This window comes from Oncorhynchus nerka, linkage group LG20 (genome assembly GCF_034236695.1).
Source record: "Oncorhynchus nerka isolate Pitt River linkage group LG20, Oner_Uvic_2.0, whole genome shotgun sequence".
Classification (NCBI taxonomy): domain Eukaryota; kingdom Metazoa; phylum Chordata; class Actinopteri; order Salmoniformes; family Salmonidae; genus Oncorhynchus; species Oncorhynchus nerka.
Genome location: NC_088415.1, coordinates 23,480,533 through 23,506,177, shown reverse-complemented (window position 1 = coordinate 23,506,177; position 25,645 = coordinate 23,480,533). Strand labels below are relative to the sequence as shown.

The 25,645-nt window shown below is 46.3% G+C and overlaps 1 protein-coding gene across 4 annotated transcripts in view; it reads right to left on the bottom strand.

Annotated features, from left to right (window-relative positions):
- Positions 1 to 25,645, bottom strand: part of LOC115102091 (IQ motif and SEC7 domain-containing protein 1-like) — a 236,841-nt gene that overhangs the window by 80,940 nt on the left and 130,256 nt on the right. Inside the window, exon 1 of one of the 4 annotated variants that reach the window (XM_065005322.1) lies at positions 5,097 to 5,519. The exons of the other annotated variants lie outside the window; for them this stretch is intronic. Within the exon in view, the coding sequence (XP_064861394.1) occupies positions 5,097 to 5,131 (35 nt within the window). The 5' untranslated portion in view covers positions 5,132 to 5,519. Of the gene's footprint in view, positions 1 to 5,096; positions 5,520 to 25,645 lie in introns of those variants that run through there. 4 annotated transcript variants of the gene reach the window in all.

Sequence of the window (25,645 nt, the reverse complement as noted above, 5' to 3'; positions counted from 1 at the left end):
ATGGTGCAGAGAGAGTGTGTGTGTGTGGAATATAAACAATATGGTGCAGAAAGAGTGTGTGTGTGTGTGTGTGGAATATAAACCATATGGTGCAGAGAGAGTGTGTGTGTGTGGAATATAAACCATATGGTGCAGAGAGTGTGTGTGTGTGGAATATAAACCATATGATGCAGAGAGAGTGTGTGTGTGTGGAATATAAACAATATGGTGCAGAGAGAGTGTGTGTGTGTGGAATATAAACCATATGGTGCAGAGAGAGTGTGTGTGTGTGTGGAATATAAACCATATGGTGCAGAGAGAGTGTGTGTGTGTGGAATATAAACCATATGGTGCAGAAAGAGTGTGTGTGTGTGTGGAATATAAACCATATGGTGCAGAGAGAGTGTGTGTGTGTGGAATATAAACAATATGGTGCAGAGAGAGTGTGTGTGTGTGGAATATAAACCATATGGTGCAGAGAGTGTGTGTGTGTGTGGAATATAAACCATATGGTGCAGAGAGAGTGTGTGTGTGTGGAATATAAACCATATGGTGCAGAGAGAGTGTGTGTGTGTGGAATATAAACCATATGGTGCAGAGAGAGTGTGTGTGTGTGTGTGGAATATAAACCATATGGTGCAGAGAGAGTGTGTGTGTGTGGAATATAAACAATATGGTGCAGAGAGAGTGTGTGTGTGTGGAATATAAACCATATGGTGCAGAGTGTGTGTGTGGAACATAAATCATACGGTGCAGAGAGAGTGTGTGTGTGTGGAATATAAACCATATGGTGCAGAGTGTGTGTGTGTGTGTGGAATATAAACCATATGGTGCAGAAAGAGTGTGTGTGTGTGTGTGTGTGGAATATAACCCATACGGTGCAGAAAGAGTGTGTGTGTGTGTGGAATATAAACCATATGGTGCAGAGTGTGTGTGTGTGTGTGTGTGGAATATAAACCATATGGTGCAGAGTGTGTGTGTGTGTGTGTGTGGAATATAAACCATATGGTGCAGAGTGTGTGTGTGTGTTGTACATGAGAGCTGCAGTGCAGCAACATGAGCTCATCACTCCTCTTCTCCTCTCATCCCCACCCCACCCCTTCACTCCTCTCTCACCATTACATAAGTTAGTGCAGCACGCTCCCCTCAGGCACCCAAAGAAATGAGATGCAAAGGAATGTCATCAAAAGTAAGAGAGGGTAAGAGAGGACAAGAGCTGCTAGAGAACGATGCAGAAGAAGAGATGTGGGCAGCATATGCGTTTGAGACAAGAGCAGTCACAGCTACATAGCCCCTACACACTGATCATGTAAAATGGAAGTATATACCAGAGTCAAGGGACTCTGCATTTCAGTGTATTCTGCTCACAAACACTAGAATACAATGCTGCAACAGAAAGTGAAAGAACTGGGATCGTGTGAAAGAGAGCTTCACTGCCATAGCAAAAAACACATATGATGTAGTGTACCTACCAGATGATCTAAACCCAAAGAATGTATCAGGACTCAGGAGTCTGTACGTCATTAACATGTACATTTAGTCATTAAGCAGATGCTCTTATCCACAGCGACTTACAGGAGCAATTAGGGTTAAGTGCCTTGCTCAAGGGCTCATCGACAGAATGTTCACCTAGTCGGCTCGGGGATTCGAATCAGCGACCTTTCGGTTACTGGTCCAACACTCTTAACCGCTAGCGCAGTGTTTCTCAACTCCAGTCCTCCAGTATCCCCAACAGTACATATATTTGTTGTGGCCCTGGACAAACTCACCTGACTCAACTCAATGAGGGCTTGATGATTAGTTGACAAGTTGAATCAGGTGTGCTTGTCAGGGGCTGCAACTAAAATGTGTACTGTTGGAGATACTGGAGTTGTGAAACACTGCGGTAGGCTACCTGTCGCTATGAGCTTCACAAGTAAATAAACCAGACTGCCAACAGCCTCATTTGCACTTCAAAGCTGCAGGTTGAAGTTGAAATGTTTAGTAGCAGAAATGCGGCATAACTCTGAAATGAATAGATATTACAACAGTAAGTACATCAGCCACTAATGTGTTAACTTGGTCTCACAAACAACACGGTAATGGAAGGTGGTATATTACTGTTATATTATCCTTGACCTTAGAACTCTTTCAAAATGAGTTGGAATGTCTTGTGTATGTCAGTTTATTCAAGGTAGTTATTTGCAACATTGTTAGAGAGGAAGGTAAGGCCTTAATGTTTCATCTGTCTGTATTCCACATATGCTTGTCACAGGATAACCTCAAAACTGGATCACAATAGATGTCCAACTGCAGTACACACTGATCACACTAAGATGTCACATTGGGCAATCACAGAAAGGGCTTGATGTATTCAGAGTTCACGGTGCAGTCTCCCCTCTGGGAGTAACACAAGTTTCAATTATTCAGAGAAGTGGACACTTTCAATCCAACATTCAATAGATCTGAAGAACTGTGTACACACAGAGAGCTTAAGATGCTGTAGGTGGAAAATACTGAGGTCAATTCTACTGGAATAATGCCCTAGGTCTGTGTTATCATCAATATCCCACCAAACAAAATACAATCGTAGTTCTATAATGCTACAATACTCAACAGTAGAGGGAGTTACAGTAGTCACACGAATTCTCGATTGGATATGCTCACTTGGGTGCTAAAATCAACCATGAACACAGGTGTGAGGAAACATGCTGAATCAACTGTAAACTTGTGAATCCGGGCCTGACGCAATTGGGTGTGTGTGTATGTGTGAGTGTGTGTGTGTGTTTTGAACTTATGTTGGAATGAGTCACTACTATCAGCATGATCAATCCAAACAAAAAATTGAAAATTGTTCAATAGTGTTAGCTGGAAAACAGACACACTTCAAATGGCAACAACTGTGTGTATAAGCTGTTCCATACCACAACTTTAACTCACCACAGTGGAACTACTTATCCAACTGGCTGGTTGCAGCTTTTCCATTACACACATCGGTCTCCTCTCTGCCCAGAAAAGAGCTCTCGTCATAAACCCAGTGTACCAACACAGGCAGCCAACGTCCTATGTCTCTCCCCTCTCGGTCCTGATGTAGGTCAAGACACTGCTGTTTGTCAAGGTGTCCAGATTAAGTCAGAACAGCTTCAGACCAGGTCCACATGCTGTACTGTAGCCTACTTCCCATGGGGCTGGGTTGGTCTGTTTGTTCCTCCTGGAGTCAGCTGCTGATCATGAGGCAGGGTTGCGTCACCGTTCGCCTCACAACAACCCCAGTTTCAGCATATTCCACCACAATGTCGATACAGTGGAAGATACAGACGTTGGCATGGACACATTGATAGACACAGTTAGAGATTGGGGAAGTGTGTGAATCCAGTAGCCTTCAGTTTCCTTTACTATTCAGATGATACCCAACAGTGAGGTTAGCCTCATCCCTGTTGTTCCCCATGGATTGGAGACAAGGTGCAGAAGTGTTCAGGGGCCCAGAGACGCCATCCAGACAGTAAATAAATAATGGTTGCTGTGCTGTGCTCCACTCGCTGCCATGGAACTATGGTCAGATCAGGTTGCCAGTCTTCTACTGTGTCATTATAACCTCTTTCACTGTCATACCGACCAATGTATTGAACAGAGTGTTGGACTAGTAACCGGAAGGTTGCAAGTTCAAACCCCCGAGCTGACAAGGTACAAATCTGTCGTTCTGCTGTTCCTAGGCCATCATTGAAAATAATTTTTTTTTTCTTAACTGACTTGCCTAGTTAAATAAAGGTAAAAAAAAATATTATATATATTTTTTAAATCCTTACTTTAACACTGACCAGAATCAGATCAGACAGTCTAGCTGGCCTTTCTTGCAAAACAACCTTCTGTTCCCGCCAGAGACAAACTTCACTTGAACAAAACACATGTGAAAGCTTGACTGTCTCCGAGATGCTATCTGAAGAGGTTGGAGAAAATTACATGTTGAGAAAACAATGAGACAGCAGGTCAAAAGGAATGTGTTTCAGAGGCACAGTGTGTTCTGACGAGACAGGAATGTTCCTCCTGGGTCAGTACATGCCTTGTGAGATAACCGTTTATTTAAATGAGCCCAACAGGGTTCAGAAACTGGATATGACTCCGCAAAACACAGAAAGGAGCATAGAAAGGCAGAAGTAAACCGAACAAGCCAATCACACAACACCAGCCTTTTAAAAATAACATAGAAAATGGTTTCATTTTGACACAGATAATGTTCATCTAACACTTTGTTCTGGGAACATATGGGTTCATTCAAGATGAGATTTGCATCTTTTAAGAAAATGTCCTCTGTATTCCATTGTACTCCAGAAGACTGACCTGAGCATTGCTTCAAAGCTTTTATATATCTTCATTTTCCAAATGATTGTGTTGGGTGTGTGCTGTGTGTACTGTGTTGGGTGTGTACTGTGTTGGGTGTGTACTGTGTTGGGTGTGTACTGTGTGTACTGTGTTGGGTGTGTACTGTGTTGGGTGTGTACTGTGTTGGGTGTGTACTGTGTTGGGTGTGTACTGTGTTGGGTGTGTACTGTGTGTACTGTGTTGGGTGTGTACTGTGTGTACTGTGTTGGGTGTGTACTGTGTGTACTGTGTTGGGTGTGTACTGTGTTGGGTGTGTACTGTGTGTACTGTGTTGGGTGTGTACTGTGTGTACTGTGTTTGGTGTGTACTGTCAAATTTAGGAAACTTTGCATCAGTGCCGCTCCTACCGTATGTGTGGATTTAACACTGATGAAAATGATGATATGTTTCCAGGGTGTTGAACATCTAACATGTCTCCAGGAAACCACTTTTATAGACCGTATGGGCTGTATCTTTTATAAACTGGTCAAATATTTTCTAGGCAGTTTCTAAAGAAATAGAAGAGACATGAGGAGCAGACTCTGGGGCTCCTCGCTGTCTGGGAACAGTTTCTAAAGAAATAGAAGAGACATGAGGAGCAGACTCTGGGGCTCCTCGCTGTCTGGGAACAGTTTCTAAAGAAATAGAAGAGACATGAGGAGCAGACTCTGGGGCTCCTCGCTGTCTGGGAACAGTTTCTAAAGAAATAGAAGAGACATGAGGAGCAGACTCTAGGGCTCCTCGCTGTCTGGGAACAGTCATGACAGATGATTTCCTACCTTATTGTTCGGCTTGAAATGCAGTACTTCCACATCACATTCCACGCGGCAGTGACCTCACTGCAGACACCAGACACGCAGGGAAAACATGTGCAGCATGGCACACGCAGGAAGGAAGTCTCAAAATGTCCCAAACGCACCAAACTGTGGCAATTCCTCCTATAGCAGCCAGTGGAGAGACACCCTGTTCTAGAGCACAAATGACAGCCCACATCCTTCACTGTCCAAAGAAAAACACAGAGAATTCATTTTCTTCCAGCTCCAGTTCTCAGCTGTGCCGTTTAGAAGTTCCCTGTCCCAGTTTATCCTGCCTGCGTCCACACTCAGAAAATTGCTAGACTAGCAAGTTATCCTGATGACCAAGAAAGGTAAAGGCTCAGTTCAGTTTGTCTAGGCTCCTCGTAACAAAGGCTCTCGACCCATACTGTTCACTACTACACCACCCCTCTCTCTCTCGACCCATACTGTTCACTACAACACCACCCCTCCCTCTCTCCACCCATAATGTTCATTACTACACCACCCCCCCTCTCTCCACCCATACTGTTCACCACTACACAACCCCTCCCTCTCTCCACCCATACTGTTCACTGCTACACCACCCGCCCTCTCTCCACCCATACTGTTCACCACTACACAACCCCTCCCCTCTCCACCCATACTGTTCACTACCTCACCACCCCCCCTCTCTCCACCCATACTGTTCACTACTACACCACTCTTTCCCTCTATCCACCCATACTGTTCACTACCCCCCCTCTCTCCACCCATACTGTTCACTACTACACCACTCTTTCCCTCTCTCCACCCATACTGTTCACCACTACACAACCCCTCCCTCTCTCCACCCATACTGTTCACTACTACACCACCCCCTCTCTCCACCCATACTGTTCACCACTACACAACCCCTCCCTCTCTCCACCCATACTGTTCACTACCTCACCACCCCCCTCTCTCCACCCATACTGTTCACTACTACACCACTCTTTCCCTCTATCCACCCATACTGTTCACTACCGCCCCCTCTCTCCACCCATACACCACTCTTTCCCTCTCTCCACCCATACTGTTCACTACCCCCCCTCTCTCCACCCATACTGTTCACTACTACACCACCCCCTCTCTCCACCCATACTGTTCACCACTACACAACCCCTCCCTCTCTCCACCCATACTGTTCACTACCTCACCACCCCCCCTCTCTCCACCCATACTGTTCACTACTACACCACTCTTTCCCTCTATCCACCCATACTGTTCACTACCCCCTCAATCCACCCATACTGTTCACTACTACACCACTCTTTCCCTCTCTCCACCCATACTGTTCACTACCCCCCTCTCTCCACCCATACTGTTCACTACTACACCACACCACTCTTTACACCACTCTTTCCCTATCCACCCATACTGTTCACTACCCCCTCTATCCACCCATACTGTTCACTACCCCCTCTCTCCACCCATACTGTTCACTACTACACCACTCTTTCCCTCTCTCCACCCATACTCTGTTCACTACCCCCCCTCTCTCCACCCATACTGTTCACTACTACACCACTCTTTCCCTCTCTCCACCCATACTGTTCACTACCCCCCCTCTCTCCACCCATACTGTTCACTACTACACCACTCTTTCCCTCTCTCCACCCATACTGTTCACTACCTCACCCCCCCCTCTCTTCACCCATACTGTTCACTACTACACCACTCTTTCCCTCTCTCCATCCATACTGTTCACTACCTCACCACCCCCCTCTCTCCACCCATACTGTTCACTACTACACCACGCTTTACCTCTCTCCACCCATACTGTTCACTACCCCCTCTCTCCACCCATACTGTTCACTACTACACCACTCTTTCCCTCTCTCCACCCATACTGTTCACTACCCCCTCTCTCTCCACCCATACTGTTCACTACTACACCACTCTTTCCCTCTCTCCACCCATACTGTTCACTACCTCACCACCCCCTCTCTCCACCCATACTGTTCACTACTACACCACTCTTTCCCTCTATCCACCCATACTGTTCACTACCGCCCCCTCTCTCCACCCATACACCACTCTTTCCCTCTCTCCACCCATACTGTTCACTACCCCCCTCTCTCCACCCATACTGTTCACTACCTCACCACCCCCCTCTCTCCACCCATACTGTTCACTACTACACCACTCTTTCCCTCTATCCACCCATACTGTTCACTACCCCCTCTCTCCACCCATACTGTTCACTACTACACCACTCTTTCCCTCTCTCCACCCATACTATTCACTACCCCCCCTCTCTCCACCCATACTGTTCACTACTACACCACTCTTTCCCTCTATCCACCCATACTGTTCACTACCCCCTCTCTCCACCCATACTGTTCACTACTACACCACTCTTTCCCTCTCTCCACCCATACTGTTCACTACCCCCTCTCTCCACCCATACTGTTCACTACTACACCACCCCCCTCTCTCCACCCATACTGTTCACCACTACACAACCCCTCCCTCTCTCCACCCATACTGTTCACTACCTCACCACCCCCTCTCTCCACCCATACTGTTCACTACTACACCACTCTTTCCCTCTATCCACCCATACTGTTCACTACCCCCTCTCTCCACCCATACTGTTCACTACTACACCACTCTTTCCCTCTCTCCACCCATACTGTTCACTACCCCCTCTCTCCACCCATACTGTTCACTACTACACCACTCTTTCCCTCTATCCACCCATACTGTTCACTACCCCCCTCTCTCCACCCATACTGTTCACTACTACACCACTCTTTCCCTCTCTCCACCCATACTCTGTTCACTACCCCCCCTCTCTCCACCTATACTGTTCACTACTACACCACTCTTTCCCTCTCTCCACCCATACTGTTCACTACCCCCCTCTCTCCACCCATACTGTTCACTACTACACCACTCTTTCCCTCTCTCCACCCATACTGTTCACTACCTCACCACCCCCTCTCTTCACCCATACTGTTCACTACTACACCACTCTTTCCCTCTCTCCATCCATACTGTTCACTACCTCACCACCCCCTCTCTCCACCCATACTGTTCACTACTACACCACGCTTTACCTCTCTCCACCCATACTGTTCACTACCTCACCACCCCCTCTCTCCACCCATACTGTCCACTACTACACCACTCTTTCCCTCTCTCCACCCATACTGTTCACTACCCCCTCTCTCCACCCATACTGTTCACTACTACACCACTCTTTCCCTCTCTCCACCCATACTGTTCACTACCCCCTCTCTCCACCCATACTGTTCACTACTACACCACTCTTTCCCTCTCTCCACCCATACTGTTCACTACCTCACCACCCCCCTCTCTCCACCCATACTGTTCACTACTACACCACTCTTTCCCTCTATCCACCCATACTGTTCACTACCGCCCCCTCTCTCCACCCATACACCACTCTTTCCCTCTCTCCACCCATACTGTTCACTACCCCCCCTCTCTCCACCCATACTGTTCACTACCTCACCACCCCCTCTCTCCACCCATACTGTTCACTACTACACCACTCTTTCCCTCTATCCACCCATACTGTTCACTACCCCCCTCTCTCCACCCATACTGTTCACTACTACACCACTCTTTCCCTCTCTCCACCCATACTGTTCACTACCCCCCTCTCTCCACCCATACTGTTCACTACTACACCACTCTTTCCCTCTATCCACCCATACTGTTCACTACCCCCTCTCTCCACCCATACTGTTCACTACTACACCACTCTTTCCCTCTCTCCACCCATACTCTGTTCACTACCCCCCCTCTCTCCACCCATACTGTTCACTACTACACCACTCTTTCCCTCTCTCCACCCATACTGTTCACTACCCCCCCCCCTCTCTCCACCCATACTGTTCACTACTACACCACTCTTTCCCTCTCTCCACCCATACTGTTCACTACCTCACCACCCCCCTCTCTTCACCCATACTGTTCACTACTACACCACTCTTTCCCTCTCTCCATCCATACTGTTCACTACCTCACCACCCCCCCCCTCTCTCCACCCATACTGTTCACTACTACACCACTCTTTACCTCTCTCCACCCATACTGTTCACTACCTCACCACCCCCTCTCTCCACCCATACTGTCCACTACTACACCACTCTTTCCCTCTCTCCACCCATACTGTTCACTACCTCACCACCCCCTCTCTTCACCCATACTGTTCACTACTACACCACTCTTTCCCTCTCTCCATCCATACTGTTCACTACCTCACCACCCCCTCTCTCCACCCATACTGTTCACTACTACACCACTCTTTACCTCTCTCCACCCATACTGTTCACTACCTCACCACCCCCTCTCTCCACCCATACTGTCCACTACTACACCACTCTTTCCCTCTCTCCACCCATACTGTTCACTACCCCCCTCTCTCCACCCATACTGTTCACTACTACACCACTCTTTCCCTCTCTCCACCCATACTGTTCACTACCCCCTCTCTCCACCCATACTGTTCACTACTACACCACTCTTTCCCTCTCTCCACCCATACTGTTCACTACCTCACCCCCTCTCTCCACCCATACTGTTCACTACTACACCACTCTTTCCCTCTCTCCACCCATACTGTTCACTACCCCCCCCCTCTCTCCACCCATACTGTTCACTACTACACCACTCTTTCCCTCTCTCCACCCATACTGTTCACTACCTCACCACCCCCCCCCCCTCTCTCCACCCATACTGTTCACTACTACACCACTCTTTCCCTCTCTCCTTGCTTTCTTGAGGACAACCCTTATTTTTGTTTCCTTACAACGCACCCTAACCCATCTGGCTGGGACTGTCTATGATCCCCAATGGTGATGCCTGTGCTGTGCTGTGCTGTGTGTGTACGCGTGTGTGTGTACGCGCGTGCCTAGTACCTGGGCCCATGTCCAAAAATGACAGAGCTCTCAATAGGAAGGCCAAGCAGGGGGAGGGTTAGCCCCAGTTCAGCAGCTGGGAAAGGCTGTTTTCAGTTACTACACCGGCCTTGCTTTAACAACAGCTAAAGTCTTGGAACAGAATCTGACCATGTTACTGTAAACTCTCTGCTGATGTTTCGAGTCACAACCCATAATGACTACGTTATTCCAGTGACTGAGGAATCAGGAACATAATGAAGTATTTTTGATCAGGCATAAATAACAGGTTTTCATAATGGAAGAGACTACAGTGTCTCTCACATGCACACACACACACACACACACACACACACACACACACACACACACACACACACACACACACACACACACACACACACACACACAGAGCGAGAGACTCGCCCACAAATGGGACAGAGGGTATAGTGTCCATGGCCTGTCCACTGTGTTCCTCCACTGCTGTGATTGAGATGGAGAGAGAGAGAGAGGTAGAAGCACCTCTATTAATATAGTCTTTCAGGGTCCAGCACTGAATGTTTGCATATAAACAATGAGGAAAAATAGGAAGAGAGATAGGCATTTCTTAGTATGAATTTAGAGGCTCCTCCTCTCCCTCCCTCCATATCTCTAATGCAATCCCAAAGGATATAAGAGCTACTGTACAGTCCCCCTGCCTTTCTGTATCGGTATAGCCTCTTAGTTTCTCTATTCCTCTCTCATCACCTATTCTTTTCACTTTCCCATTTCAAGATGTTCTCTGTAGTGTCTGTATTCAGCTCCTTCAAGCTCTGTCATGGATGGAAGATAATGAAGCAGCACATAGAATGTCTCCCATTGCACCATAATGGACTGAGATATTCAACTAAGAGGAAATACAAGGAAGAGGAATAAGAAGAAATGCTATTCAGTATTCCAATTAGCAATGTTTAGCATGTGTCAATACCATTTACATTTACATTTAAGTCATTTAGCAGACGCTCTTATCCAGAGCGACTTACAAATTGGTGCATTCACCTTATGACATCCAGTGGAACAGTAGTGCATCTAAATATTTTAGGGGGGGGTGAGAGGGATTACTTTATCCTATCCTAGGTATTCCTTAAAGAGGTGGGGTTTCAGGTGTCTCCGGAAGGTGGTGATTGACTCCGCTGTCCTGGCGTCGTGAGGGAGTTTGTTCCACCATTGGGGGGCCAGAGCAGCGAACAGTTTTGACTGGGCTGAGCGGGAACTGTACTTTCTCAGTGGTAGGGAGGCGAGCAGGCCAGAGGTGGATGAACGCAGTGCCCTTGTTTGGGTGTAGGGCCTGATCAGAGCCTGGAGGTACTGAGGTGCCGTTCCCCTCACAGCTCCGTAGGCAAGCACCATGGTCTTGTAGCGGATGCGAGCTTCAACTGGAAGCCAGTGGAGAGAGCGGAGGAGCGGGGTGACGTGAGAGAACTTGGGAAGGTTGAACACCAGACGGGCTGCGGCGTTCTGGATGAGTTGTAGGGGTTTAATGGCACAGGCAGGGAGCCCAGCCAACAGCGAGTTGCAGTAATCCAGACGGGAGATGACGAGTGCCTGGATTAGGACCTGCGCCGCTTCCTGTGTGAGGCAGGGTCGTACTCTGCGGATGTTGTAGAGCATGAACCTACAGGAACGGGCCACCGCCTTGATGTTAGTTGAGAACGACAGGGTGTTGTCCAGGATCACGCCAAGGTTCTTAGCGCTCTGGGAGGAGGACACAATGGAGTTGTCAACCGTGATGGCGAGATCATGGAACGGGCAGTCCTTCCCGGGAGGAAGAGCAGCTCCGTCTTGCCGAGGTTCAGCTTGAGGTGGTGATCCGTCATCCACACTGATATGTCTGCCAGACATGCAGAGATGCGATTCGCCACCTGATCATCAGAAGGGGGAAAGGAGAAGATTAATTGTGTGTCGTCTGCATAGCAATGATAGGAGAGACCATGTGAGGTTATGACAGAGCCAAGTGACTTGGTGTATAGCGAGAATAGGAGAGGGCCTAGAACAGAGCCCTGGGGGACACCAGTGGTGAGAGCACGTGGTGTGGAGACGGATTCTCGCCACGCCACCTGGTAGGAGCGACCTGTCAGGTAGGACGCAATCCAAGCGTGGGCCGCGCCGGAGATGCCCAACTCGGAGAGGGTGGAGAGGAGGATCTGATGGTTCACAGTATCGAAGGCAGCCGATAGGTCTAGAAGGATGAGAGCAGAGGAGAGAGAGTTAGCTTTAGCAGTGCGGAGCGCCTCCGTGATACAGAGAAGAGCAGTCTCAGTTGAATGACTAGTCTTGAAACCTGACTGATTTGGATCAAGAAGGTCATTCTGAGAGAGATAGCGGGAGAGCTGGCCAAGGACGGCACGTTCAAGAGTTTTGGAGAGAAAAGAAAGAAGGGATACTGGTCTGTAGTTGTTGACATCGGAGGGATCGAGTGTAGGTTTTTTCAGAAGGGGTGCAACTCTCGCTCTCTTGAAGACGGAAGGGACGTAGCCAGCGGTCAGGGATGAGTTGATGAGCGAGGTGAGGTAAGGGAGAAGGTCTCCGGAAATGGTCTGTAGAAGAGAGGAGGGGATAGGGTCAAGCGGGCAGGTTGTTGGGCGGCCGGCCGTCACAAGACGCGAGATTTCATCTGGAGAGAGGGGAGAAAGAGGTCAGAGCACAGGGTAGGGCAGTGTGAGCAGAACCAGCGGTGTCGTTTGACTTAGCAAACGAGGATCGGATGTCGTCGACCTTCTTTTCAAAATGGTTGACGAAGTCATCTGCAGAGAGGGAGGAGGGGGGGGGAGGAGGATTCAGGAGGGAGGAGAAGGTTGCAAAGAGCTTCCTAGGGTTAGAGGCAGATGCTTGGAATTTAGAGTGGTAGAAAGTGGCTTTAGCAGCAGAGAGAGAAGAGGAAAATGTAGAGAGGAGGGAGTGAAAGGATGTCAGGTCCGCAGGGAGGCGAGTTTTCCTCCATTTCCGCTCGGCTGCCCGGAGCCCTGTTCTGTGAGCTCGCAATGAGTCGTTGAGCCACGGAGCGGGAGGGGAGGACCAAGCCGGCCTGGAGGATAGGGGACATAGAGAGTCAAAGGATGCAGAAAGGGAGGAGAGGAGGGTTGAGGAGGCAGAATCAGGAGATAGGTTGGAGAAGGTTTGAGCAGAGGGAAGAGATGATAGGATGGAAGAGGAGAGAGTAGCGGGGGAGAGAGAGCGAAGGTTGGGACGGCGCGATACCATCCGAGTAGGGGCAGTGTGGGAAGTGTTGGATGAGAGCGAGAGGGAGAAGGATACAAGGTAGTGGTCGGAGACTTGGAGGGAAGTTGCAATGAGGTTAGTGGAAGAACAGCATCTAGTAAAGATGAGGTTGAGCGTATTTCCTGCCTTGTGAGTAGGGGGGGAAGGTGAGAGGGTGGTGAGGTCAAAAGAGGAGAGGAGTGGAAAGAAGGAGGTAGAGAGGAATGAGTCAAAGGTAGACGTGGGGAGGTTAAAGTCGCCCAGAACTGTGAGAGGTGAGCCGTCCTCAGGAAAGGAGCTTATCAAGGCATCAAGCTCATTGATGAACTCTCCGAGGGAACCTGGAGGGCGATAAATGATAAGGATGTTAAGCTTGAAAGGGCTGGTAACTGTGACAGCATGGAATTCAAAGGAGGCGATAGACAGATGGGTAAGGGGAGAAAGAGAGAATGACCACTTGGGAGAGATGAGGATCCCGGTGCCACCACCCCGCTGACCAGAAGCTCTCGGGGTGTGCGAGAACACGTGGGCAGACGAAGAGAGAGCAGTAGGAGTAGCAGTGTTGTCTGTGGTGATCCATGTTTCCGTCAGTGCCAAGAAGTCGAGGGACTGGAGGGAGGCATAGGCTGAGATGAACTCTGCCTTGTTGGCCGCAGTCGGCAGTTCCAGAGGCTACCGGAGTCCTGGAACTCCACGTGGGTCGTGCGCGCTGGGACCACCAGATTAGGGTGGCCGCGGCCACGCGGTGTGGAGCGTTTGTATGGTCTGTGCAGAGAGGAGAGAACAGGGATAGACAGACACATATTTGACAGGCTACACAAGAGGCTACGCTAATGCAAAGGAGATTGGAATGACAAGTGGACTACACGTCTCGAGTGTTCAGAAAGTTAAGCTTACGTAGCAAGAATCTTATTGACTAAAATGATTAAAATGATACAGTACTGCTGAAATAGGCTAGCTGGCAGAGGCTGCGTTGTTGACTATGTAGGCTAGCTGGCAGTGTCTGCGTTGTTGACACTACACTAATCAAGTCGTTCCGTTGAGTGTAATGGTTTCTACTGTGCTACTGTGCTGCTATTCGGGGCTAGCTGGCTAGCTAGCAGTGTTGATTTACGTTACGTTGCGTTAAAAGAACGACAATAGCTGGCTAGCTAACCTAGGAAATCGCTCAAGACTACACAATTATCTTTGATACAAAGACGGCTATGTAGCTAGCTATGTAGCTAGCTACGATCAAACAAATCAAGCCTGTTGTACTGTAATGAAATGAAAAATGTGATACTACCTGTGCAGCAAAGACAACTATGTAGCTAGCTAACACTACACTAATCAAGTCGTTCAGTTGAGTGTAAGTTGTGCTGCTAATCGGTAGACGGTGGACTAGCTAACGGTAGACGTTAGCTAGCTAGCTAGCTGCAGGGCGGTGTAGACTGCGTTAGGACGACGAAATACGATAATTACGCAATTATCTATGATACAAAGACGGCTATGTAGCTAGCTAAGAAGAAAAATTGCTAAGATTAGACAAATCAAACCGTTGTACTATAATGAAATGTAATGAAATGTAATACTACCTGCGGACCGAGTGCAGATGCGACCGCTCGCTCCTTACAATAGCATTGTAATACCAGAAGAAACGTGACTGACTCAACACCCATCCATCCAGTGTGACGACTGTACCTACAACTGATGAGAATTCCCAGCAATATAAAGTGACAGGAGGCACTGTTTTCAGGGTAAAATAACTGCTATGCAATGCATTATGGAAATGTCCTCATCCTATGAATACTAATGACCACAGTGTGTGTGTGCATGTGTGTGTGTGTGTGTGAGAATACATTAGGATAGATGTGACAGTGTGACAGGTGCTTCTGAGGGTTCCACAGACTCTGGATCAGTCTACCATGTCTCCTAATTTAGACATCAAACTCAGGCCTGATGCGGTTTGGCAACATCAAACCAACTGTATGGGTTATGCATGAGAAAAACTCCACATGTAGGCTACGCCTGTGATGTATATCAATATGAAATGTTACTTTAACAGTGGTGAAGTTGCAGAAGGTGAGAGTTATTAGCTAAGTTAATAAATGGATTATCATAGGTTCGATTATCACCAGCGAGTACGGATGCTTTATGGTTATGTAGAACATAAAACCATTTTGTCATTGCTCTTGAAGCTTCAAAATGCAGCATACCTCAAAATGCATGATATTAGTGTCGGCCTCTTACAACACATCTCTGCCGGGGGGGTGTAGATAACGTCTTTTCTGTGGGAGTCAGCTAAACATTCGTATTCTCAACAGCAGGGTGGAATCACAGCAGCTGTACTAGAATATAGAATGTCAGCTATCCGCTCGTGACAGGCAGTCAGAGACACGGGGAGTATTTTATAGTCCCTGTAGAGGGGATAGGGGAGGATGAATTGAAGAATGCTTCGTAGGTGTGCACGGCTCCACCTTCCTATTGCGTAAACTACCTACTTTATGTACAGTGCTGTATACCAAACGCTGAGAGGAAACCCTCTGACTAGATTCAGTAAGATGACCTGCCCTGCACTTACTTAAAGCCGTTTGAAGATCATTCCCCACTCTATGTTTCTGCCACTAAGCTGATAGCACTGACCTGCGATACAATCATCCAACATTAAATCTAATCTTATAGCTAACACTCCAAGAAGACTGCACGGCAACATGAATAAATCCCTGCCCTGTAACGTGTAGGCTCATAAAGACAGATTCGCTACCTGTAAGGTGTAGGCTTAAAGACAGATTCGCTACCTGTAACGTGTAGGCTCATAAAGACAGATTCGCTACCTGTAAGGTGTAGGCTTAAAGACAGATTCGCTACCTGTAACGTGTAGGCTCATAAAGACAGATTCGCTACCTGTAAGGTGTAGGCTTAAAGACAGATTCGCTACCTGTAAGGTGTAGGCTCACAAAGACAGATTCACTACCTGTAACGTGTAGGCTCATTAAGACAGATTCACTACCTGTAACGTGTAGGCTCACAAAGACAGATTCACTACCTGTAACATGTAGGCTCACAAAGACAGATTCACTACCTGTAACGTGTAGGCTCACAAAGACAGATTCACTACCTGTAACGTGTAGGCTCATAAAGACAGATTCACTACCTGTAACGTGTAGGCTCATAAAGACAGATTCACTACCTGTAACGTGTAGGCTCACAAAGACAGATTCACTACCTGTAAGGTGTAGGCTTAAAGACAGATTCGCTACCTGTAACGGTGTAGGCTCATAAAGACAGATTCGCTACCTGTAAGGTGTAGGCTCACAAAGACAGATTCACTACCTGTAACGTGTAGGCTCATAAAGACAGATTCACTACCTGTAACGTGTAGGCTCACAAAGACAGATTCACTACCTGTAACATGTAGGCTCACAAAGACAGATTCACTACCTGTAACGTGTAGGCTCACAAAGACAGATTCACTACCTGTAACGTGTAGGCTCATAAAGACAGATTCACTACCTGTAACGTGTAGGCTCACAAAGACAGATTCACTACCTGTAACGTGTAGGCTCATAAAGACAGATTCACTACCTGTAACGTGTAGGCTCACAAAGACAGATTCACTACCTGTAACGTGTAGGCTCACAAAGACAGATTCACTACCTGTAACGTGTAGGCTCACAAAGACAGATTCACTACCTGTAACGTGTAGGCTCATAAAGACAGATTCACTACCTGTAACATGTAGGCTCATAAAGACAGATTCACTACCTGTAACATGTAGGCTCATAAAGACAGATTCACTACCTGTAACGTGTAGGCTCATAAAGACAGATTCACTACCTGTAACGTGTAGGCTCATAAAGACAGATTCACTACCTGTAACGTGTAAGGCTCATAAAGACAGATTCACTACCTGTAACGTGTAGGCTCATAAAGACAGATTCACTACCTGTAACGTGTAGGCTCAAAGACAGATTCCCTACCTGCTCCGATGGGAGCAGTACTCAACCCTGCATAGATCCTGCACTAGGTGAAAGGTGAACACCACGATGGATGAGTGGATATCGAGTCCAGTCACCCTTCCTCTTCTCTCTTTCTAAGCACTGATCAGCTCCAATCCCATTATAGTAGACAACATTAAGTAGACAAGCATTACCAAGAGACCAAGTGACCCAACCAAGTGGCTTGTTCCTCTCAGGGAAATCGATTGTGGTCCAGCCAGCTCACACCCCAGGTTAATGTCTCACACAATCACACTTACTGTTAGCACTATGCCTAAACACTGCCCTGTGTGTTCTTCTTAGTTTCTGTCTATAAAACATCTATACCAATTAATTCCACAGAGATTTTTTAAATTCCAATTTGGAGTGTTCAAATGTGAGCAGGAAGAAAGATCCATGAGCCGCAGGCACAAATTAAAGTGTTTCATCCTGCAGAACAAATCGCAAAATATCTAGTGTAAAATCGACTTACCTCTTATGAACAGTATTGTGAGGATGTAGACACAACACATGCCAATAATCCATACAGAATGTCTTAAATTTCCACATTTTTCTGCTCCTAAGTTCTCCTGCAGAAGATCAACAGGGGGCCAAGATAAGGAGACAGCGCTGGTTAGCCCATGGTGCCAGGTGTTGTATGTTAGCAGATCCAGTAAACATCATGGCACCACAGGTATTAGAACATTGCCCAGGTGTTCAATGTGTAAATCCAGACATAGATCCTCCTCTTCTGGCACACTGTCTTGGTCCTGAGTGGGTAAACTTCTCTGGAGCACTACAGTGCTTCTATGGAACTCCCCAGGTTAAAACCGTTCTGGACGTGTGTCTCAACAAACACCAACCCAGATGAGAACCAGGTCCATCTAAAGCAGTCTTAGATCAGGATCCAGACCAAAATCTATTTGGATCTGTTTGGATCAACTCAGATCAAATTGAAGTCAGGATCTGCTTAAAATAACTTCTACACCGTAGACTGCAACAGCTGGTATCCAGGTCACTCAGGCTGTCCTCTGTTGCCGTCCCTCCAGAGCGTGTGTCAGGCTGGTAGTCTGTGGGGAGGCATGGCTATAGATCCACCGCTCCAGAAGATACTGGAGTCTGTGGGAGTACAGAAGCACTGAGGAATAATCCTTCATACACCACACATGCCTCTCTTCTCTGATAGACACAGTCTCAAACAGGCTTAGCAATGGGCCTCTTCTTCCTCCTCCCTCTCCTCCTCCTCTTTGGCCGCAGAAGCAAACTTTCTCGATGAAGGCAAGAGATGGTGACTCCTCTACCTCTATCACTCCCTCCCTGCGTCTCTGACCCCGTTCCTCTCCCCCTTTTCCTCCTCTCTGACTTTAGACTCTCTTCTCCCTCAATATCTGTACCTCCACGTTCTCTCTCTCTCACTCACTCTCTGCTGAAGTGAATTACAGCTGCTGCCATCTACATAGATCCTCCCCGAAATGTGCCAATTCTGGTTGCCAGGCAACACTATGGTACTATTGAAACTGCAAATGGAAGCCTGCAGCAAGGACCCTCATTGGACAGACGGTCGATGGGGAGTGACCACAATATTATCCACAACTGCACGAGTGTACACCCATGCTGTAATCAGAATAGGCAGAGGCTACAAGTGCTGAGTTGTTCAGGGAATAAAATCCTCAATGTTGCATATTTGAGCTTTAAACCGTCAAGGTCAAGGAGGTATTGCAGTGAACACAATGGCCCATGAATTGTATGAGAGAATGAAAATACCTGGTCTCTAAATGAAGCTATTCATGAAGTCATTGAATATCTACGGTGTGAATGGTTACGTGTGAACAGGTGGTGTGAAGGGTATCGGCAGGAAAATGAAAACAGGATGTCAATTGAATTTGTATTCACGGAGTGGTTGGGGGTGACAGAGCAATGCCCTGGATCAAACAGCGCCATATCAGCCTTATCATCAGCTGAGCATCAACTGAGACTTTACAAACATGGCTCCCCTAGACAAGTGCAGGTCTGTTCTCTGAGAGGCCGTGCCAGACTGTTGTACCACCCCGTCCCAGGGGCCATGGGAAACAGGGGTACGGATGAGGCCCGGGCCTATCATCATCTCATCATTATTCAACCCCCATCCATCAACATCCCCCATACCACCACACACACACACTAAAGTGCCCTGTAGATCTGGGCATTTAGCTCCTTCTCCCCCTGACTGGCAGTCATGGCATGCCCCCTTTCACACACTTCCAAGCACAATATGAGCTTCCACTGTTACAGAAAGAACCAGCCAATGGCACCCAGAAAACACAACACAAAGAGACAGGCAGCAACACTGAACACCTATTGTGAACAGAGTGAGGAATTCATTCATCTGCAATCAATCAGTAGTCTGTCTCAAAGGCCTGGGTGCCCCATTTACAAACATCTGACAAAATTAACCAAAACCAACACAGACAGTTCAATTGTCTCTCTTCTTAATCATGATTTGTTCCTTGAATGCATAATACTGTATATTCTACTGAACTAACACAGTGGACTGTAAACAAGTGGGCTATTGCTTTACTGTTAAATTATGGAATGTTTTATTTAATATGAATTTACTAAACAATTGTGAAAGCAACATACTTAGAGACACCACAAATGCACTAAGGTCTGGATAAAATGAATGGACATCAACGTTGGTTTTATGAACACAAATCCACAATTTTAACAGATAGCGATAGCCATGTTTGTTTTCTATTTATCCATCTCAATTCATTAATGTTTGTTGATTCACACAGACATATCCATTAGATCTTCTCTCTAATTGAAGTGAAGAGCACTAGCTACAGGCGTTAGTTTGTGTGGGTGGTAGTTCTTCCGTCTCTGTGATCACAAAACTGTAGAGCGTGTCTGAGGGGGTAGAGAGATGGGAGCATCCACTGGTCAAAACATTGGTCTGATTCTCACACACACACACACACACACACACACACACACACACACACACACACACACACCTCTCTGGTGATATGTTATTCAGATGGATAACAGACAGAATCAGATAGCAAGAGACATACAGTGCCTTCAGAAAGTATTCATACCCCTGGACTTATTCAACATTTTGTTGTGTAACAGCCTAAATTGAAAATGTATTTTAAAAAAGTGCTCTCATCCATCTACACACAATACCACACAATGACAAAGTAAAAACAGGTTTTAGAAATTGTTTATTGAAAATGAAATACAGAAATATTTCATTTACATATAGTACCAGTCAAAGGTTTGGACACACCTACTCATTCAAGGGTTTTTCTTTATTTTTACTATTTTCTACATTGTAGAATAATCGTGAAGAAAACTATGAAATGACACCTATGGAATCATGTAGTAACCAAAAAAGGGTTAAACAAATCAAAATATATTTTATATTTGAGATTCTTCAAAGTAGCCACCCTTTGCCTTGATGACACCTTTGTACACGCTTGGCATTCTCTCAACCAGCTTCATGAGGTAGTCACCTGGAATGCATTTCAATTAACAGGTGTGCCTTGTTAAAAGTTAATTTGTGGAATTTATTTCCTTCTTGGTCTGTATGAGTATGGGTAGTTACATATTTTTTCAATTTCCCAATGATGGAGACCACTGTGCTCTTGGAAACTTTAAACACTGTAGAAATAGTTTTATACCCTTCCCCAGATATATACCTCATCACAATTCTGTCTTGGAGATCTACATACAGTTCCTTGGACTTCATGGTATAGTTTCTGCTCTGACATGCACTGTAAACTGTGGGACCTTATATAGACAGGTGTGTTCCTTTCTAAATCATGTCCAAACAAGTGAATTGGCCACAGGTGGACTCCAATCAAGTCGTTATGATAAATCAAGGAGGATCAAAGGAAATTATAGCCCCTGAGCTCAGTTTGGATTGTCATATCAAAGGGTTGTGAATACTTATGTAAATTTGATATTTCTACAGCTGACTCCATTTAGTCGGCTGAATTATTTTGGGTCGAGCAGTAGCATATACACTATATATACAAAAGTATGTGGACACCCCTTCAAATTAGTGGATTTGGTTATTTCAGCCACACCCGTTGTTGACAAGTGTATAAAATTGAGCACACAGCCATGCAATCTCCATAGACGATCATTTGCAGTAAAATGGCCTTACTGAAGAGCTCAGTGACTTTCAACGTGGCACCGCCATAGGATGCTGCCTTTCCAACAAGTCAGTTCATCAAATTTCTGCCCTGCTAGAGCTGCCCCTGTCAACTGTAAGTGGAAATGTCTAGGAGCAACAAGGCTCAGCCGCAAAGTGGTAGGCCACACAAGCTCACAGAATGGGACCGCCGAGTGCTGAAGCGTGTCCTCGGTTGCAACTCTCACTACCGAGTTCCAAACTGCCTCTGGAAGCAACGTCAGCACAAAACTGTTTGTCAGGAGCTACATGAAATAGGTTTCCACTGCCGAGCAGCCACACACAAGCCTATGAGTGGTGTAAAGCTCGCTGCCATTGGACACTGGAGCTGTGTAAACGCATTCTTTGGAGTGATGAATCACGCTTCACTATCTGGCAGTCCGACAGACATAACCTGGCCGAATGCATTGTGCCAACTGTAAAGTTTGGTGGAGGAGAAATAATGGTCTGGGGCTGTTTTTCATGGTTCAGGCTCCTTACTTCCAGCGAAGGGAAATCATATTATTTTTTTTATACCTTTTTCTCCCCAATTTCGTGGTATCCAATTGGTAGTTACAATCTTGTCTCATCGCTGCAACTCCCGTATGGCCTCGGGAGAGGCGAAGGTCGAGAGCTGTGCATCCTCCGAAACACAACCCAGCCAAGCCACACTGCTTCTTGACACAATGCCCGCTTAACACAGAAGCCAGTCGCACCAATGTGTTGGAGGAAATACCGTACACCTGGCGACCGTGTCAGAGTGCATTGCGCCCGGTCCGCCATAGGAGTCACTAGAGCGCAATGGGACAAGAACATCCCTACCGGCCAAACCCTCCCCTAACCTGGACGACGCTGGGCTAATTGTGCGACGCCCATTAGGTCTCCCGGTCGCGACCGGCTGCAACAGCCTGGAGTTGAACCAGGATCTCTAGTGGCACGGCTAGCACTGCGATGAGGCGAAGGGAAATCTTAACACTACAGCATACAATGACATTCTAGACAATTGTGTGCTTCCAACTTTTGGGAAACAGTTTGGGGAAGGCTCTTTCCTGTTTCAGCATGACAATGCCCCAGTGCACAAAGCGAAGTTCATACAGAAATGGTTTGTCGAAATCGGTTTGTAAGAACTTGACTGGCCTGCACAGACCTTAATCCCATCGAACACCTTTGGGATGAATTGGAACGCCAACTGCGAGCCAGGCCTAATCACCCAACATCAGTGCCCAAACTCACTAATGCTCTTGTGGCTGAATGGAAGCAAGTCCCTGCAGCAATGTTCCAACATCTAGTGGAAAGCCTTCCCAGAAGAGTGAAGGCTGTTATAGCCGCAAAGAGGGGACCAACACCATGTTAATGCCCATGACTTTGTAATGAGATGTTCGACAAGCAGGCATCCACATACTTTTGTAGTGTAAATATATATTTTTAAATGGCACACGAGACACTTGTCTGATTCATGCATGTCTCAGTGAACTAATCCATTACAGAGGCCACGGGATAGCACACCAGTATCACTAGTAGTACATTTGCCCTTAATTGGTTATGGTAATTTCTGTTAATGTATTCAATATATTATCATTAGTCTTTTACCGTTCTCATTTTCGAAGTGAACACTGTTTGCAGACCACACAACCTAGGCTACACTTGTGAGGAACAAGTTTAGGTTCATTTCATTCCATTTAAGACAGTTGTCAATGTATTCATTGTCTTTTATTTGTAGCGCTCCTGTCAATCTTGAGTAAGGTCACGCACCTGATTATACATAGAAGTAGACCTAGGCTACCTGGCCTACATGCAAATGTAGACCTAGAAATATGGGGATCTCATATGATTTATGATTGTCTTAACTCACCACCACTGTGGCGCTTCTCAAACAAAATGTTTTCTTCACCTAAAACAGCAAGTAAACAAAGTCTGTTTTTACATCCATTGAGAATGACAATAGTTCCTCAAAGTAGCCTATTTGAAAAATATTTTGATAATCACTTGGGGTGAAAGGGGGAAAAAATATAATGCTCTGATCTGGGGGAAAGTCATAAAATAGGCCTACCTGATTACTTCGTATCCCTTGTGCAACTAGCCTACAGCTGTGTCTGTCTGGAGCTCACTAGAGTGGAAAACTCTGAGGGCCCAGAATATTTGATACAATGTTGTAAATTTGCTAGCAGAGCTTGAGGCCGGACCAATTAATAGTTGATACAATGTTTCAAGTTCATTGCAGACAGGCCATGTGTAGCCAATGTGATTTATTTTATCAGGATATTTTCTACCTGCAGGCTGCAATGTTTTTATTAGTTGGCTTTATGTAGGCTATTTTTATATAGTTGGCAATGACAATAGAAGTTGGCAAAGGCAATAGAACCACATTATAATGATTGAGATACGAATACTATTATAAATTAAATGAAACTGTTACATGAAAATGTGCATATGAAAATCATAACTGGCACTCAGATCGGTAGAAATTGTAAGATAAATTGGCACTTCAAATGGAAAAAGTTGCCGACCCCTGGTGCAGCCCATTACCAGCAACTTCAGGAGCGTAATGGCAGAATCTGCGAAGACCAGCAGCAGATGGAGGACCAGGCTTAAAGCATCAGACAAGCACAGTAGTCTACATACGTCCGGCGCCGACAGAGATGACCGCCTCGCTTCGCGTTTCTAGGAAACGATGCAGTATTTTTATTTTTTTTATGTGTTATTTCTTACATTGGTACCCCAGGTAATCTTAGGTTTCATTACATACAGTCGGGAGGAACTACTGAATATAAGAGCAATGTCTACTCACCATCATTACGACCAGGAATATGACTTTCCCGGAGCGGATCCTGTGTTTTGCCTTCCACCCAGAACAATGGATCGGATCCCAGCCGGAGAACCTAAACAACGTCGCCGTAAAAGGGGCAAACGAAGCGGTCAGGCCCAATGATAACCCTGAAGGACCTACAAAGCTCCACAGCGGCGATTGGAGTATCTATCCATAGGACCACTTTAAGCCGTACACCCCACAGAGCTGAGCTGTACGGAAGAGTGGCCAGAAAAAAGGCATTGCTTAAAGAAAAAAATAAGCAAACATGTTTGGTGTTCGCCAAAAGGCATGTGGGAGACTCCCCAAACATATGGAAGAAGGTACTCTGGTCAGATGAGACTAAAATTAAGCTTTTTTTGCCATCAAGGAAAACACTATGTCTGGCACAAACCCAACACCTCTTATCACCTCGAGAACACCATCACCACCGTGAAGCATGGCGTGGCAGCATCATGCTGTGGGGATGTTTTTCAGGTACTGGGAAACTGGTCAGAATTGAAGGAATGATGGATGGCGCTAAATACAGGGAAATTCTTAAGGGAAACCTGTTTCAGTCTTCCAGAGATTTGAGACTGGGACGGAGGTTCACCTTCCAGCAGGACAATGACCCTAAGCATACTGCTAAAGCAACAATTGAGAGGTATAAGAGGAAACATTAACATTTCTTGGAATGGCCTAGTCAAAGCCCAGACTTCAATCCAATTGAGAATCTGTGGTATGACTTAAAGATAGCTGTACACCTGCAGAACCCATCCAACTTGAAGGAGCTGGAGCAGTTTTGCCTTGAAGAATGGTCAAACATCCCAGTGGCTAGATGTGCCAAGCTTATAGAGACATACCCCAAGAGACTTGCAGCTGTAATTGCTGAAAAGGTAGTTATGCACGCTCAAGTTTTCATTTAAAAAAATATCTTATTTCATGTTTGTTTTACCAATTTTTTGGGGGTATCTTTAAAGTGGTAGGCATGTTGTGTAAATCAAATGATACAACCCCCCCCCCCCCCAAAAAATCAATTGTCATTCCAGGTTGTAAGGCAACATAATAGGAAACATGCCAAGGGGGTGAATACTTTCGCAAGCCACTGTAAAGTCCCTGTTTAGGGAACATGTGTGTTTCTGGTCCAGCGTCCGACACACATTTAGTCCTGGTTCCCTTGGACACAGAGTATATTTTCTGAGCCTGTGTGACATAGATGTGAAATCTGAAACCACTTAAAGCTGGGATGTCCCTCCTACCATTTCATTCACTCTTCTGACTGTCCATCAACTCCTGGCTGAAAGCCACTGACAAAGAACATGGCTGCAATCGTTTCATATTTGTACTGTGTACTTGAGCTTGTGTCCTCAAAAATGATTACACCTCGTGTAAATAATCACTTTTGGCGATTACGTAGACTACATTTTCGATTACATTTAACTGAATGAAAACCAATATTAACTCATTTTTAGATACGGCACATCTCAAACTACTCCAGACTGACGGAA